The sequence below is a fragment of the Thamnophis sirtalis genome, unplaced genomic scaffold (assembly GCF_051295495.1).
Source record: "Thamnophis sirtalis isolate CommonGarterSnake01/CBP01778 unplaced genomic scaffold, rThaSir2_p1.2 scaffold_1, whole genome shotgun sequence".
NCBI classification, from domain to species: Eukaryota; Metazoa; Chordata; class Lepidosauria; order Squamata; family Natricidae; genus Thamnophis; species Thamnophis sirtalis.
In genome coordinates, this window is record NW_028261381.1 from 27,079,289 (window position 1) to 27,094,492 (window position 15,204).

The 15,204-nt window shown below is 39.7% G+C and overlaps 1 protein-coding gene across 4 annotated transcripts in view; it reads left to right on the top strand.

Moving 5' to 3' along the window:
- Nucleotides 1-10,983, top strand: part of LOC106541394 (sodium channel protein type 1 subunit alpha) — a 102,206-nt gene extending 91,223 nt beyond the window's left edge. For all 4 annotated transcript variants that reach the window (XM_087709508.1, XM_087709514.1, XM_087709523.1 and 1 more), the window contains exons 25-27: nucleotides 4,766-4,870; nucleotides 5,478-5,748; nucleotides 7,717-10,983. In XM_087709508.1, coding sequence (XP_087565634.1) covers nucleotides 4,766-4,870; nucleotides 5,478-5,748; nucleotides 7,717-8,891 — 1,551 coding nt within the window. In that variant the 3' untranslated portion in view covers nucleotides 8,892-10,983. The remainder of the gene's footprint in view (nucleotides 1-4,765; nucleotides 4,871-5,477; nucleotides 5,749-7,716) is intronic.
- The last annotated feature ends 4,221 nt before the right edge of the window (nucleotides 10,984-15,204 follow it).

The following is a 15,204-nucleotide window of genomic DNA, read 5'->3' on the forward strand; positions in this document are numbered from 1 at the left end:
ACTGCTGATAACTAAGTATGTAAGAAGATAAATTCTTCAGCAGCTCAAATGTTTGAATAAGAGTTTTGTTCACTTTAGAAATCTTGAGGAAACACAGCAATCAGCATTAACATTGGTGCAGATGTATGGTTCTGGATATTTTGGGAACCCTGTATTTTTTTTTTTTTTAATGCTAACCTCAGAATACATTTTGTTAGAATTTAGAGTGGCACAAGGTCAATTCTGGAAATTATGGCTTGAGAGAGACTGATGTGGTAGGAAAACAGCCTTAGAAGGAAAAATCATTAGATACAGCAGCAAAACACAAGTCAATAATAGCAATATTATTCAGACTTATATACCGCTCCATAGTGTTTTATAGCAATCTCTGAGCAGTTTACAGAGTCAGCATATTGTCCCCAATAATTTGAGTCCTCATTTTACCAAACTTGGAATGATGGAAATCTCAGTCAACCTTGAGCTGGTCAGCATCGAACTGTAGGCTGTAGACAGAGTTAGTGTGCAATACTGCATTTAACTACTACGCCACCAGGGCTCTGGAAGAAAAGTGCTAATAATTTATATAATAAATAGCAGAGCTGAATTTCACTCCATCCTGGTGGGCACTTTACTTTCTCTGTCATGTGATAAAAGAGAGACATTGTACCCTGAGCGCAGAGGAATCTGTGAAAGCTAGAGAGTTACGTTTTCTCTTAGTTTGTATTTGATGCAAGCACTAAGCATGAGGCACGTCTTCACTTCAGTATATTTCATGTGGTAACAGACCACTGTTAAACACATCAGGAAGAAAAAAAAAGGGTAATTAAAAGCAAAACAGGAAAAGGCATCCAACCATTCTTATTTCAGTGCTCTTACTTTAGCATAGCTTTAAATCTGGATCAGATCTGCCAGCATTCCTACCTGTTTGGTGCTCGAAAAATTTTGTGCAAGCAAAGCAAGCATGCACATTTGCTCTTAAAAATGTCTGCACATGCGCACACCATTAAAAAAGGGGGGGGATTACATTTTTTTGATGAAAATTGTTCTGCGCATGTGCAGAACAGAAAATAAAGATGGCGGCGCCCAGGATAGAACCGGTATGGTCATGTGTCCGGCTGAGTTACTACCTATTCAGCCAAACTGGTAGGAACCCACCTCTGATCTGTATATAGAACTAGCTAATCTTTCAAGCTGTACAGTTCTGAACATGCCCTAAAAAATTTTCCCTTCTAAACGGCCTCACTGATCTCTACAACAGGGACATGCGGTCACTGGAGGCAGGGGAGGTGAGGCCTCACCAGTCTCATGAGGAAAAGGAAATAATTTTTAAAATAATTAAAAAGGTCAAGGTAGTTGCTGCCAGACTCCAAGTCACAGTGTCTCTGAGTCTGCTTAGTGCCTGCCTGGCCCTGGCTAGACCAAATCTTGCATTTTTGACGCAGCTGGAAGGTATGTGGGTCATGCCTTCTGGGCCGGCCATTCAGCAGGACATGCTTGATGTGCTCCATCCCGGCGGGCGGAGAGGGCGAGGGAGGACAGGAGGCGACGGGCAGGTGGCGAAGCGAGGCTCCTCGGGCAGCTGAGGCATGGCTTTAAAGTGGCGGCAGCCTCGCTGGAGCAGTCGGTGCCCTGCCACCACTTTAAAGCCATGCCTCAGCTGCCTGAGCAGCCTCGCTTAGCTGCCCACCCGCACGTTGCCTCCTGTCCTCCCTCACCCTCTCCACCCGCCGGGATGGAGCTGGAAGCCTCGCTGGAGCAGTCGGCGCCCTGCCGCCACTTTAAAGCCATGCCTCAGCTGCCTGAGCAGCCTTGCCTGCCCGCCCGTCGCCTTCTGTCCTCCCTCGCCCTCTCCACCCGCCGAGATGGAGCTGGAAGCCTCGCTGGAGCAGTTGGTGCCCGGGGGCATGGCTTTAAAGTGGTGGCAGGGCCCCGGCGGCAGGACTTTAAAGTCCCAGCGCCATCCACCATAGAGCGGGTCCCAGTCCCGCTCTATGGCGGACGCGGCACTGGGGCTTCAGCGGGGCTTTCGCGCTTGCCTCACCGGCCATGAAGCTCACCGCACGTCACTGTTCTACAACATGTGTAATGTTCTCTTTGTCTGTGTGAAACTATTTTGGGGATTGTCAGAATTGTCATGGCTTTGTTTGTCTGACCTGGGAGTTTTTCAAAAATTGTTTGTAAATGTTGCACAGTTCCCTATCTAGAAGCTCTAGCAAGCTTTTGGGGACCTTCCATAATGCCAGTACTATTCTCTAGGCCTTGCTTTCCACATGAATGCCAATTCTAGCCATCTCTGGTCCCCAATATGCCGTATTTGGAATTCTCATATTCATCCTTCTTGTCTTCCTAGATATTCATGCCAATACTTTGGTTTTTCTAGAATTGATCTGAACTTTTCCACTTGCTTTCTAAATCATCTATCTCTAAATCGCCTTGTCAGCTTCTCTTTGTTGCCTACACAACTTGATTTGAGCAGCTTGATGTGAGACTCAATTCAATCATGCTGAATTATGTTCATTGTTTCAGTTTTTTTAAAAAAGTTTAATGGCATTGCATTGCCAGCTAGATGCCCAATGTTCCTCTTTTCTCATCCAGGCTTAACACTTATAATGCCTATGCGTATATGTAATTTAACATGGAACAATGTTCAATGCCTTGCCTTATCTTTTCTGTTTCAAAGAGAGGCATTGCATGTGGTATAGCAGAGGCATAAAAATGGCATAACAATATGCATTAATGATGTAAGGCACTTCATAGCTTCTTTCATCTGTCTGGCCAATTGTAATAAGAACTATCAAAACACTCCGATCAGAATACTCTGTTACAATACCTATCAGAAGAGTCTGTTACAATAACAGCCCCAGTTTGCATCTAGCAAGGGTCAGATACTGTGACCCAGCAGTTGATGCTGAATTGATCAGTGGTTGAAGTTGTTAGGCAGTGATGGGATTCAGCTGGTTTGTACCAGTTCAGATGAACTGGTTGTTAGATTACCCACCTCCTGCTATCAAATTGGATCCTGGGCGCAGCGCTGCAGTGCAATGGAGAAACAGGCAACGGAGCAGCCGGCGTGAAGGAAGGTGAAGGCCGCTTTCCCTCTTTCTTCTCCATACTCCTCCTCCTTTCCTTGTGCTGGCCACTTTGTTGCCCGTTTCTCCTTTGCAGCACAGTTCAGGATCCACTTTGATAAGGGGGGGGGGTAATTTAACAACTGGTTTGCCCAGGGTCAGGTTGGCTGCCGTGGGAGAATCTTCCCACATGTATGGCGGAGCTGGAAGACGGGGATGAGCTACACCTTCCACGACAACCAACCTGACCCTGGGTGAACCCGTTGTTAAATTATTTGAATCCCTCCACTGATGTTAGGCATTCCACAATCTAAGGTCATATGTTTAATCATCTCTTCTCAATGGCAGAAGTAAAGAAGTTCTGCTGCATAAAGATTTCTGATGATGAGTATTTGTCCATAACTGCTTAGGCTTATTCAGAATAACAGAGTTGGAAGGGACCTTGGAGGTCTTCTAGTCCAACCCCCTGTTCAGGCAGGAAACGCTATATCATTTCAGACAAATCATTGTCCAATCTCTTCTTAAAAACTTCTAGAGCATCCACAACTTCCGGAGATAAGTCATTCAAACTGGTCCCATCCTTGAGGCAGAGGAAAGTATCCTGAAGCAAAATTACTGACCTCATACCCTACCTTTACTGTTCCATGGCATTAGGATTCGTCAGTGTTGCTGCTCCCACACACTATAATGTGGGAAGATTTAAAGCAACAACTGGCAGAATCCTCTCTATCTTTCCTGTTTTCCACTCTCAAAATCATCTTAGCAAAAACAATGGTAATAGTTACATGAACGATAAATTCCTCACTGGACTAAATATTTTTAAATGCTTCAGTTTTGTTTAATAATGGGAATGTCAATTTCCTAGAACGCCTGCATTTGGTCTCACATGAGGCTAGTATTCCCGGCCATTTACTTCTGTATCAGTGGTGGGTTGCTCCCGGTTTGGCTTGGATCAGGCAAAGCGGTAGTGGCGGCGGTGGGAGGCTCCGCCACCCTCCCAAATGCTTCTGCACATGTGCAGAAGCATTGCGCGTGCACGTGCAAACCAATAGTAAACAAAATTGAAACCCACCACTGCTCTGTATCCCCAAAACAGAAAAAATGCTGTGCAAGAAAGGTAAACCAAAGCACAAAATGGCCATGGAGGCCCGGAGCTTCAGAGAGGATGACCCACACCAGACCTACTGAGCCAATTATCACTATCTTCTGAAAGTTCCTTCCACATGAATTATAGAAAGGGCTCGTAGGTTGTTTTATGTTGTGGTGGTTTTATGTTGTGGTACTGCTTTGATGTTGACTTAAAACTGGTCTTGGGCTGCTTCTGGACGCAAGATAAAAGTTGTCTTTAAACGTAAAATAAAATACTGCCATAGGTTGTGGGGGGGGTTCTCCTCTTTCCCTAGGAACTCTTTTATTCTCCTTTCTTCTAAACATTTTCCCACACCAGCCTCTAAATAAAACCTTCAATAATAACTATTCTAACACGCTGGTTATTAAATACATTTATTAGTCAACAAATTGTAAAAAAATAAAATACACTGAAGTTTGAACATGTGCCACGTTTATTTTTACATGGTTAAAATTGTGCAGCATTTTCATTATAAAAATAAATCAGGTCCAATGTTTATTTTTAGCTTGTAATATGTTATAAATGCATTTACATTTAAGACTTATGCACAAGAATATGATTATAACCAATTTTCATCTCATGCCATTACTTTGGAGGCCAAGACATCTTTATGACAGAAGAACAGAAAAAGTACTACAATGCAATGAAAAAATTGGGGTCTAAAAAGCCTCAGAAACCTATACCTAGGCCAGGGGTAAGTAATATGATCCAGTTTACTCACAACTAAAAAGTCATTTTAAATTAAGTTAATGCATGGAGGGAAAAGGGGGGAGAGAGGGCTATTTAGTTTGTTTGCTTTTTAATTCTCATACTGTTGTACAAGTAGACCTCGAGTTACAACAATTGAACCCAAAATTTCTGCTGTTAAGTGAAATATTTGTTGTCAGTTTTGCCCCATTTTGCAAACTTTCTTGCCACAGTTGTTAAATGAATCTCTGAAATTGTTAAGTCAGTAACAGAGTCATTAAATGAATCTTGTTTCTCCATTGACTTTGCTTGTGAGAAGGTTGTGAAAGATGATCACGTGACTCGGGGACACTGCAACCATCGTAAATATGAGTCAGTTGCCAAGCATCTGATTTTTGAGTATGTGACCATGGGAATGCTGCAACAATCATAAGTATGAAAAACAGTCATAAATCACTTTTTCAGTGCTGTTTTAACCTCAAAAGGTCACTAAACAAACTGTTATAAGTCGAGGACTACCTGTATTATTAGCTCCTTAGTTCAGTTACATTTTACTTAAACAAATGTGCCCACCTTAGTGTCCATTAAATATTATTTCTTCTTCTATACTTCAGAACAAATATCAAGGCATGGTGTTTGATTTTGTGACCCAACAAGTATTTGACATCAGTATTATGATTCTTATCTGCCTTAACATGATCACCATGATGGTAGAAACAGATGATCAAAGTAAACAAACAGAAGATATTCTCTACCGCATTAATTTTATATTTATTGTCCTTTTCACTGGAGAATGTGTCCTCAAACTAATTTCCCTACGCTATTATTATTTCACAATTGGATGGAACATTTTTGATTTTGTGGTTGTCATCCTTTCCATTGTAGGTAAGAACTATTATAACAATTTAAATCTTCTCACATTTAGCTTTTATTATTATTCAATTTCTGATATATGAATTCCTTACATAAATTATTCTTGTGGAACATATGTATTTGGGTACGGTATTTTTGTGTGTATATATTTGTAGTAAAAAGTTCATCATGATGCCTTTGGCAATGTAATCTTAATCCAGGATGCAGATTCCAGACAGGTTATTAGATCTCAAATTATCAGATATCCATCACTCTTTTTCCTCAATATGCTTTATCAACCTACCTAAATCTGGTAGCACATTAATGGGGTCAAAAGTTGCAATCTGAGAATACAAATTCCCCAACAGCTTTCTTCAAGAAGTGTTTGTTCATCCAACCATTAATCAAACTCAAAAGGTAAAACGCAGAGATCCAGGAACACAACACTGGGATAAGATGATATTTATAGATGATAGAAGGAGACATAATACAACTGAAAAACCAGGAACTGCTGACTGTATCCCAGGTTCAAATCTTACATCTTTTCCCCTCCTAGGTGTCCGAATGAACTGAAAGCAGTTCATTTCTCAGTGAGAGAAATGATTGACAGATCTCCATAATTCCTGTAATGGATCTATTTGCCTCAAGCTCTTTCTGTCTAACCTTTGTTCTTTTAGCTCTTATATTACTATTCCATGAGGCCTTCCAAGCCAATTCATAGTGCTGTGAGGCTTAAATTTTACTTCAAAAATTATGACTAAAGCATGGTAGGAAGACCCTTCACATTGGCAAAATACCAGTATTTTGTTCCCACTACACATAAACAGTTTTGACATTAGATAACCTGATAGTCTTAACCTTCGGGTCTTTTGAAAGAGAGATTCAGTGGTACATCTGTATGAATTCATCTGCCTTGGAGGAAATTAAATAATTAAAAGCATTGGTTGTCCCTTTTATTTAAATTGCCACAAATATTTAATCATGTAACAATGAGGCATAGCAAAACAGATGCCTGCCTCATTCTTTTTCTCTTGCAAGACACTTCATAGATAATAGTAAGAAGAATCACCAAATTCTGTTCAATCATCTGTTCATCTTGAGATAGTTAATTTTCCCTTCTTACAGTCTCATGGTCCATGAGGGCTGAATTTTAAAATTATCATTATATGTTAATATCTTTAACACAAGCATTTTGTACACTTTTTGGAAGATTGCATTCCACTTTTTGCACTTTTTGCAAAGCTCAAATTAAAGTTCATAAAGATCTTCTAGATGATTAATAGAGATTAATAAAATAGTTTAGACCATTGAACAATATAAAAACAAAACAAAAATATTGACAAATCTAAGTACTTAAAGCTAATTGACTAAATTATAAAATGCCTTTGTAAATAAAATGTTAACTTATTAATTTATTAAACTATTGAGTGAATACATTTGTGTGTAGATGAATTACACTTTTTCCATTTTTAAAAATATATATGAACATCTAGTATTTTCATGTGCATGTTAAATAATGTAGCCTAAAAGACAAGATAGAGCTTGGTAATATCCTGTAGACCAAATACTATCAAGGGAGCAGAAGTCTGCCATTACTTTTGATACTGGATTTAGGCTGTCCTAAATCAGAGCCTTCTAAACTCCAGCCTCAAACAGCATAATCTAGATCAGGGCACGCCCATGCCTGGTTTAGCGAAGGGGGGGGGAAGTCTCAATACATCACATGACACCGCTGTGACGTGACTTTGACACCCCTAGAAGAATGCCATGATCAATAGACTCAAATATCTCTGAGATTATCCAGGACAAGGAGGCACAACTACCTGCCCATTTTTCCACTAGGGCAGTTATCAAGGCTTGCTTCTATGCCCAAACCAAACTGGGAACCAGTTGTTTGTAAATTTAATTTAAGGCAGCTTTTGCAAAGACGTTCCAATAAGGGAAGATAAGGTTTGATGCTGACAAACAATAACCCTGATTCTTTTGTTTAATTTTTAACAGGTATGTTTTTGGCAGAGATCATTGAGAAATATTTTGTATCCCCCACCTTGTTCCGAGTAATTCGACTTGCCAGGATAGGTCGAATCCTGCGTCTAATCAAGGGGGCAAAGGGGATCCGCACTCTGCTTTTTGCTTTGATGATGTCTCTCCCTGCCTTGTTCAACATTGGTCTCCTCCTTTTCCTGGTCATGTTCATCTATGCCATATTTGGAATGTCCAACTTTGCCTATGTGAAGAGAGAAGTTGGCATTGATGACATGTTCAACTTTGAAACTTTTGGCAACAGCATGATCTGCCTCTTTATGATCACCACCTCTGCTGGCTGGGATGGCTTGCTAGCCCCCATCCTGAACAGCGGGCCTCCAGACTGCGACCCTAAAAAAGATCACCCAGGAAGTTCCGTCAAAGGAGACTGTGGCAATCCTTCGGTTGGGATTTTCTTCTTTGTCAGCTACATAATCATCTCATTTTTAGTTGTAGTCAACATGTATATTGCTGTCATTCTGGAGAACTTCGGTGTGGCAACTGAAGAAAGTGCCGAACCTCTGAGCGAGGACGATTTTGAGATGTTTTATGAGGTCTGGGAAAAGTTTGACCCGGATGCTACACAGTTTATGGAATTTGAAAAACTTTCAGAGTTTGCAGCTGCTCTGGAGCCTCCTCTTCACTTACCTAAACCCAACAAGGTTCAGCTTATTGCAATGGATCTGCCCATGGTAAGTGGTGACAGAATTCACTGCCTCGATATATTGTTTGCTTTCACCAAACGTGTTCTGGGGGAAAGTGGAGAGATGGACGCTCTCCGCATTCAGATGGAAGACCGCTTTATGCAGTCAAACCCATCCAAAGCCTCCTATGAGCCCATCACAACTACCTTAAAAAGGAAACAAGAGGAGCTGTCAGCTATCATTATCCAACGGGCTTACAGGCGTTATCGTCTGACACAAACAATAAAGCAGGCTTCATTTTTAAACAACAAAAACAAAATCGAAGGAGGGGCTAGCCAACGTATTAAAGACGAATTCCTCATGGACAAGATGAATGAAAACTCTTACACCGAAAAGACAGACATGACCATGTCAACAGCTATCTGTCCACCATCCTATGACCGTGTAACCAAGCCAGTTGAAGAAAAACATGAAAAGGAAGGCAAAGATGTACAAAAGAAAAAATAAAAATCTATGTGATTGGGTGACCAATTGTTTACAGCCTGTGTGAGTAATGTAGTTGTGTCAACAGAACTCCTCCAGGTGGTCTCTGCCAAACATACAGTTTTTACAAATGTACTGTATTCCTAAGGTCAGTGCCTCTAACAAGACAGCAACCCCTTATCAAAACACAACTGTAAAATGTAGAAAGAATGACAGGAGGTTACTGTTTTCATTACCAGCTGACACTGCTGAAGAGGAGAGAAAAATGGCTAATCAGACTGTAGGGACCAGTAAAAGGAGTTGAGGGGAAAAATTAACTTTACTTTGGTGTGTGCTTGTGTGAATGTGAGTGTGTGTGTGTGCGTGCGTGTGTGTGTGTGTTAAGCATACAATTCTTAGTACAGTTAGTGTATCTACTGTTTGCATTTCAACTGCCATATTTGTCATCTTTTTACAAAATATGGGTTGGTGGATTCACCCTTTTTTGTTTCTATTCACACATTGTGACTATTTTTGTAAATGGGGTTTATGTTGGGGAAGGGGGTAAGTAGTAAATTACCAGTATGAGGCCCAGGTGTTCTATGTTATGACTCTTATATGCACACCAAAATGATTTGCATGGAGGCATGCTGCACTTCTCAATCACGCATGGGGGGAAAAGCATTTGGTTAGGAAGAGCAACAGGTTTTCAATAACTCTGTTAACCCTGAAGGAATGTTCCATGTTGAGGTGCTTAACCAACAATAAACCAAATGGATTATTTTTGCACAAACAATTAAATCTCACAAGAACTGGAGTCGGAAATTACTGGTTTTATGTATTGGTTGTTTGTCTTATCTTGTGTGGTGTCACTTACATCAGTGTGACCTCCAACCATCCTCTCTTCCCCACCGGTCCCAAACAGACCCCCATTTCCATTATAATACGTTTAATTTTTTCTTCTTCTCCTGCAATATTGTTTCGCCATCTTCAACTCTCAGCAGAGTTGCCAACCTGTGTGTCTAATGAAGAGCCCTCTGTTGTGTAAATAGTCCTTTACTTGTGGTGCACGTTTGAGCAAATGAATAATGATCCGAGCACATTATGTATGTACCACAATAAGTTTAGTGTGCAAGCTTTCAGCAGGTAAAACGATGTATTCTGTACCAATATAGGTAGTTTGGATTCAATCAATGCATGTTTATATTGCCTACGCTTCTCTTCTTTAGACTGGCCAGAATCTTAAATACAGGGAGCCAAATGTCAGAGGTAAAGCAGGAAAAAAAAGAGTTCAACAAGACCTCATTCTCTCCTATCATTAAGCAATATTGGAGAAATCTTTTTCTTTCGTTTGACATTTTAACATTTTAAGTAAACAAATCCAATGTATAGCCAAACTGTACAGAGTATACTGCAAATGCCTAAACCTGTTGAAAATAATGTGGGTAGAATTTTATAAGGAAATATAAATATTGTAAAGATCAAGTTGTGTTATTTTTGAGCATTCTGTACATAAAATAAGAAAGAATTTTATCTTCAGGTTGATGTTGCAGCCTTTTAAGTTAGATTCTTTCCATAGCACTTTTTCATGAAAGAATATCAGAAAACAAGAAATGAAGAAGAGACGGGTAATTGTAGCTTTCTGCTTTTTAAATTGTACTTGCTAATATTTTCAAGATGCAATAATTCAATGATTTATGAAAGAAATATCCCAATTTTGCTAGCTTCCAAACAGCTATTCTTTGCTGTATGAAAAGGATGTAAGATTTGGTTTGATATTTTTAGCTGTGCCTGCATCAGAAAATGTAGCATTTTTCTCTCTCTCTCTCTCTCAGAAACACAATGTTTTTCCTGGAATTATTTAATGCTAACTGTGGACATTTATTTGATTCCATGCTTTAGAATCATTGCTAATATATCGGTATTTTTTCACAGAAAAGAATAGCAAAATTATATAACCAAATACATCCAGAAATTTTATGTTTCTTATATATGTTAAATATAGAAGCTTTCTTTTAATAAACTATCAACTTATTGTATTGTTGAATTGCATGCAGGAAATGCTACTAATATTCTCAATAATGTTATACATAATTACCAATGTGCAAAAATAATAAAGATTACTTTTTTATTGTAATTTCCTTGGTTATTTTTCATCTCTAAAATAATGAAGTTCAAGCTGTCATAAATAAGAATGTGACTAAAATGTTCATTAAACATGCTTACATGGAAAAATGTTCCACCGATATTTTGCTGTGAAAGAGGAGAACACAGAAATTGCATGGCAACGTTTGGTGTCATGTATGTGATTCCCTGAATCCAACACTAGAGATAATTCCACAATTTCCACAGATCATGATCATCAATTCAAGCAGGAAACAGTCTCAGGCCACCACTTACTTGCTCCAAGTTGGAAAGCTGTATCATTCTTGACCATCCCTGTGGTCCTTCATTGTGCCTGTGGATACCAGCCTATCCAAGAGACTTCTGGGCATCCCGCAAACTCTTTGCCCCACCTAACCTTTAGGTTTTAAAAGTTCTTTTAAATGAAAAGCTGAGGCCAAAAACATATTTGAAAATAAAAATGGAAGGTGCTTGCATTGGTGCACAATTTAGAAGTGATCCTACTTTCTTCCCCAGGAACCAAGTAAATCCAGACAAAAATTAAAAGCATGTGGTATAATGCAGTGGTGGCGAACCTTTTAGGTTCGCAGTGGTGGGGGAACCTTTTAGGAACCTTTAAGTGCCCAAAGTGCATGCACGCACCCAAACTGTAAGGTGACGGACGCATGTGCACCCGCGTTCTACAAATGCATGCGCCCTGTGCATGTGCGACAGAGACCCAAAGACCAGCTGGCTCGCGGGAGGTACATGCGCTTGCACGGCAGAGACCCAAAACAGAGCTGGGACGATGGCGAGCATGCCCACAGAGAGGGCTCTGTGTGCCGCCTCAGACACACGTGGCATAGGTTCACCACCATTAGTATAGTGAGAAAGGTCATTACATTATCTTCTGAAAATGTGTATCTGAACATCATGAGCAGTGATTTTGGGCATTCAATCCCAAAAATAGAAAGATTGTATCAACTCAAGTATGGATCCTGCGCTTTTGAAAAATTGGCACTTAATGTGTCACAATTTATTAGAACAAATGTATCTGTATTATATCTCAGACTACTATATTTGATTAATTAAATCTCTTTCTTGCCATCATCTATTTTCTACCTGTTCCATTTAATTATCTGTGTTTAGCCACGTTTAGTTAAATAACATAACAGAAACGTGTGATTCATTGGCAATATAGGAAAGTGATTTTTTTTAAAAAAAAAGATAACTGCAGTTTGAAAAACAAGAGCTCTTCCTCCTAGCCAGAGACAGCTGGAAATTATGTGAACTTGTTGGAAACTAGTTCACTTTATTTGCCAAAATATCAACAGCCACTTTAATGATTGCCTGAAAGTAGTGCCTCCATACATTGCTATTATTCAGCATACAGGTATTCCTTGAACCACTCAGTGACAATTACAATAGGCCTGAAAAATGAAACTTATGACTGGTTTTCAAACAACTATTGCAGCATCCCCTTAGTCATGTGATCAAAATTAAGGGACTCAGCAACTAGCATGTATTTATTGATAGCTGCACAGTTCTGGGATGATGTGATCATAATTTGCTATTTTTCCTGCCAGCTTTCAACAAGCAAAGTCAATAGGGGAAACTGGATTTTCCTAATAACCATATAATTCATTTAACATCTGCAAAAAAGATAAAATGGGGCATAACTCACTTAACAATTGATTTGCTTAACATTAACAATGGAAATTTTGGGCTCAATTATGGTCATAAGTTGAGGACTACCTATACTACTATGTTTCCCCAAAAATAAGACATGGTCTTATTTTCTTTTAACTCCCGAAATAAGCGCTTGGCCTTATTTTCCTGGAGGTCTTATTATTTTTGAGGTACAGGAGGCGGCGAGTGTGGTTACCTCATGGCTGCTGCTCTGTTGCAATATTTTCGGGGAGGGCTTAGCATATGCGCTCAAAAGTCCAATCAGTTTTATTATCTGGGGAGGTCTTATTTTCGGTGAAACAGGGTAGAACTGTGGAAATAACAATGATTAAATTTATAAAAATCCTCTAAAGAATGGGTAAAACTTCACAAATTAAATGTAAGGTAATTTTTGTTTGACTAGATACAGATATTGAGAAATTATCCCTTTTTAAAAGGTTTTTTTTAATATTACAAAGACAAAAATATTTCCATACTGATTGGGGGGGGGAAATATTGCACTAAATATTAATTAAAAGAGTTTTGTTCCTTGATTAGGATTTCTTTTCAGGATGGAAATTCTGGTTGTAGACCACATGCAGCCTTATTTCTGCTATGCCCACAAAATAATACAAACTTCCCTCAATTGAAAATAAGATTTCATGGGGGAGAGGGGGAAGAGTTATTTTGATTTTCTATGTCCAGGGTTCTTGTTTTTCTTTGCTAAGGAATACATTGTCATGAGTCAGAATTACGTCTATCAGTGGAATTAAACAGGGTAATTTCCTCTCCCCATCACAACTCCTGTTTATTTTAATCAAATTATGAGTATCCATTAGCCCTTATAAGGCAAATTTGAAGGATACGTTATGTGCTTTGAGGAGGGGAGGAGGAGGAATACATTTGCTCCAGTGCAGATGTCTGCTCATAACCTAGGCCATGGGTGTCAAACCTGCCACGTCACGTTGCTGTCACATGACATTTTATAATGTTTTTCCCCTTCACAGAGCTAGGGTGGGCGTGGCCTGCATGTGACGCATCCAGCCCGCAGGCAGCCAGTTTGATACCCCTGACTTAGGCCCTTGGTCCTGGTTCACACCAGTCTTTTCCAATGTAATGCCACTCAGTGTCTTGAATTACTCTATTTCCAGCCACTGTAGTTAGGAGATGGAGATAGTCTTTATTGAACTAAACATACATAATAATAATAATAATAATAATAATAATAATAATAATAATAATCATCATCATCATCATCATCATCATCATAATCATAATAAATGAACAACATGTGAGAAGCCCTAACCTAAGAAAGCAAGCATAGACAGGCATACTGTAGAAAAGATAATAAAATGCCTTCTAAGACATCAACAGATGTGCATATGTTTATTAGTCAGTATGGACATCTGGACATTAAAAGTACAATCTAAATGCTAAATGGTTTCCCACCTTGTGGCCATCAACTTCCATCAACATTTTTGCTTTCCCATTGTTTGGGATTCAGCTATTTTACTTTTCCTCGGTGTCCAGCTCTACTGGTCTGAATTATACATGACAAATTACTCTTAACTTCTATGTGTGCAATTATTGTAGGACATTAATGTCCTTTTAACAGAGTTATTACCTTTCTCTCTCTAAGGAAGCTAATGTTGGGCTTTGAAGAGGCAAGATAGTTTATCAACACTGAGTCAGGGTTGACTCAGCCTTCCATCCTTCCGAGGTGGGTAAAATGAGGACCCAGATTGTTGGGGGCAATATGCTGACTCTGTAAACCGCTTAGAGAGGGCTGAAAGCCCTATGAAGCGGTATATAAGTCTAACTGCTAACTGCTAACACTTACGAACTTTGGTGTTGGAAAAGACACCTGAGAATACTGTGGAAAGCCAAGAACAAGCCAAGGGATTATTGAACAGTTCAACTCAAGTTCACTTGAGGCACAACTAACTAGGCTTGAATTATCCTACTTGGGACACATGTGACGACCTAGTTCTCTGGAAAAAGCTTCATGCTGGGAAGGAGACAGAAGACAACAACCAACAGCAAGGTGGATGGACTCAGTTACAAGTGGTAATGAGTGCACTGCTGGAAGACCTGAAAGGCCTGGATCTTGCCTGCTGATCTACCCTCCTTCAATTTAATAGGCACATCGCCAGGAGATAGGAAGGAAGGAAGGAAGCTTTGACCATCCTCCACTGACTCTTGCTTATCTTTCTATTATTACCGCTCTTGAATGCTTTTCATCATCCTTAGTCTTTTAAAACCAGGAACCTTTCTCTCACTTTAAAGCTTTATTCCCTTCCTCCCTTAATCTTAAATGGTCAGGAATGCTGTTTGAGATCTGGCCCTCAATATTTACTTCCATACGAAGTTATTGGATCTCAGTGGCCCTGGGCTTTGGCTATTTCTTCTGAATGCCAAATGGAGTTGTAATCAATTTGGTGCCATTCATCATCTGATTATGGGTAGTGACCAATTTGAGATGCATAACTGAGATCTGGGTGGGCCCCTCTCAGAAATATGCTCACATGGGTTTTGGGTTTTCTCTTTAGGGGGGGGGGCGGGATAGGGCATCCTGTAATTCTTACCT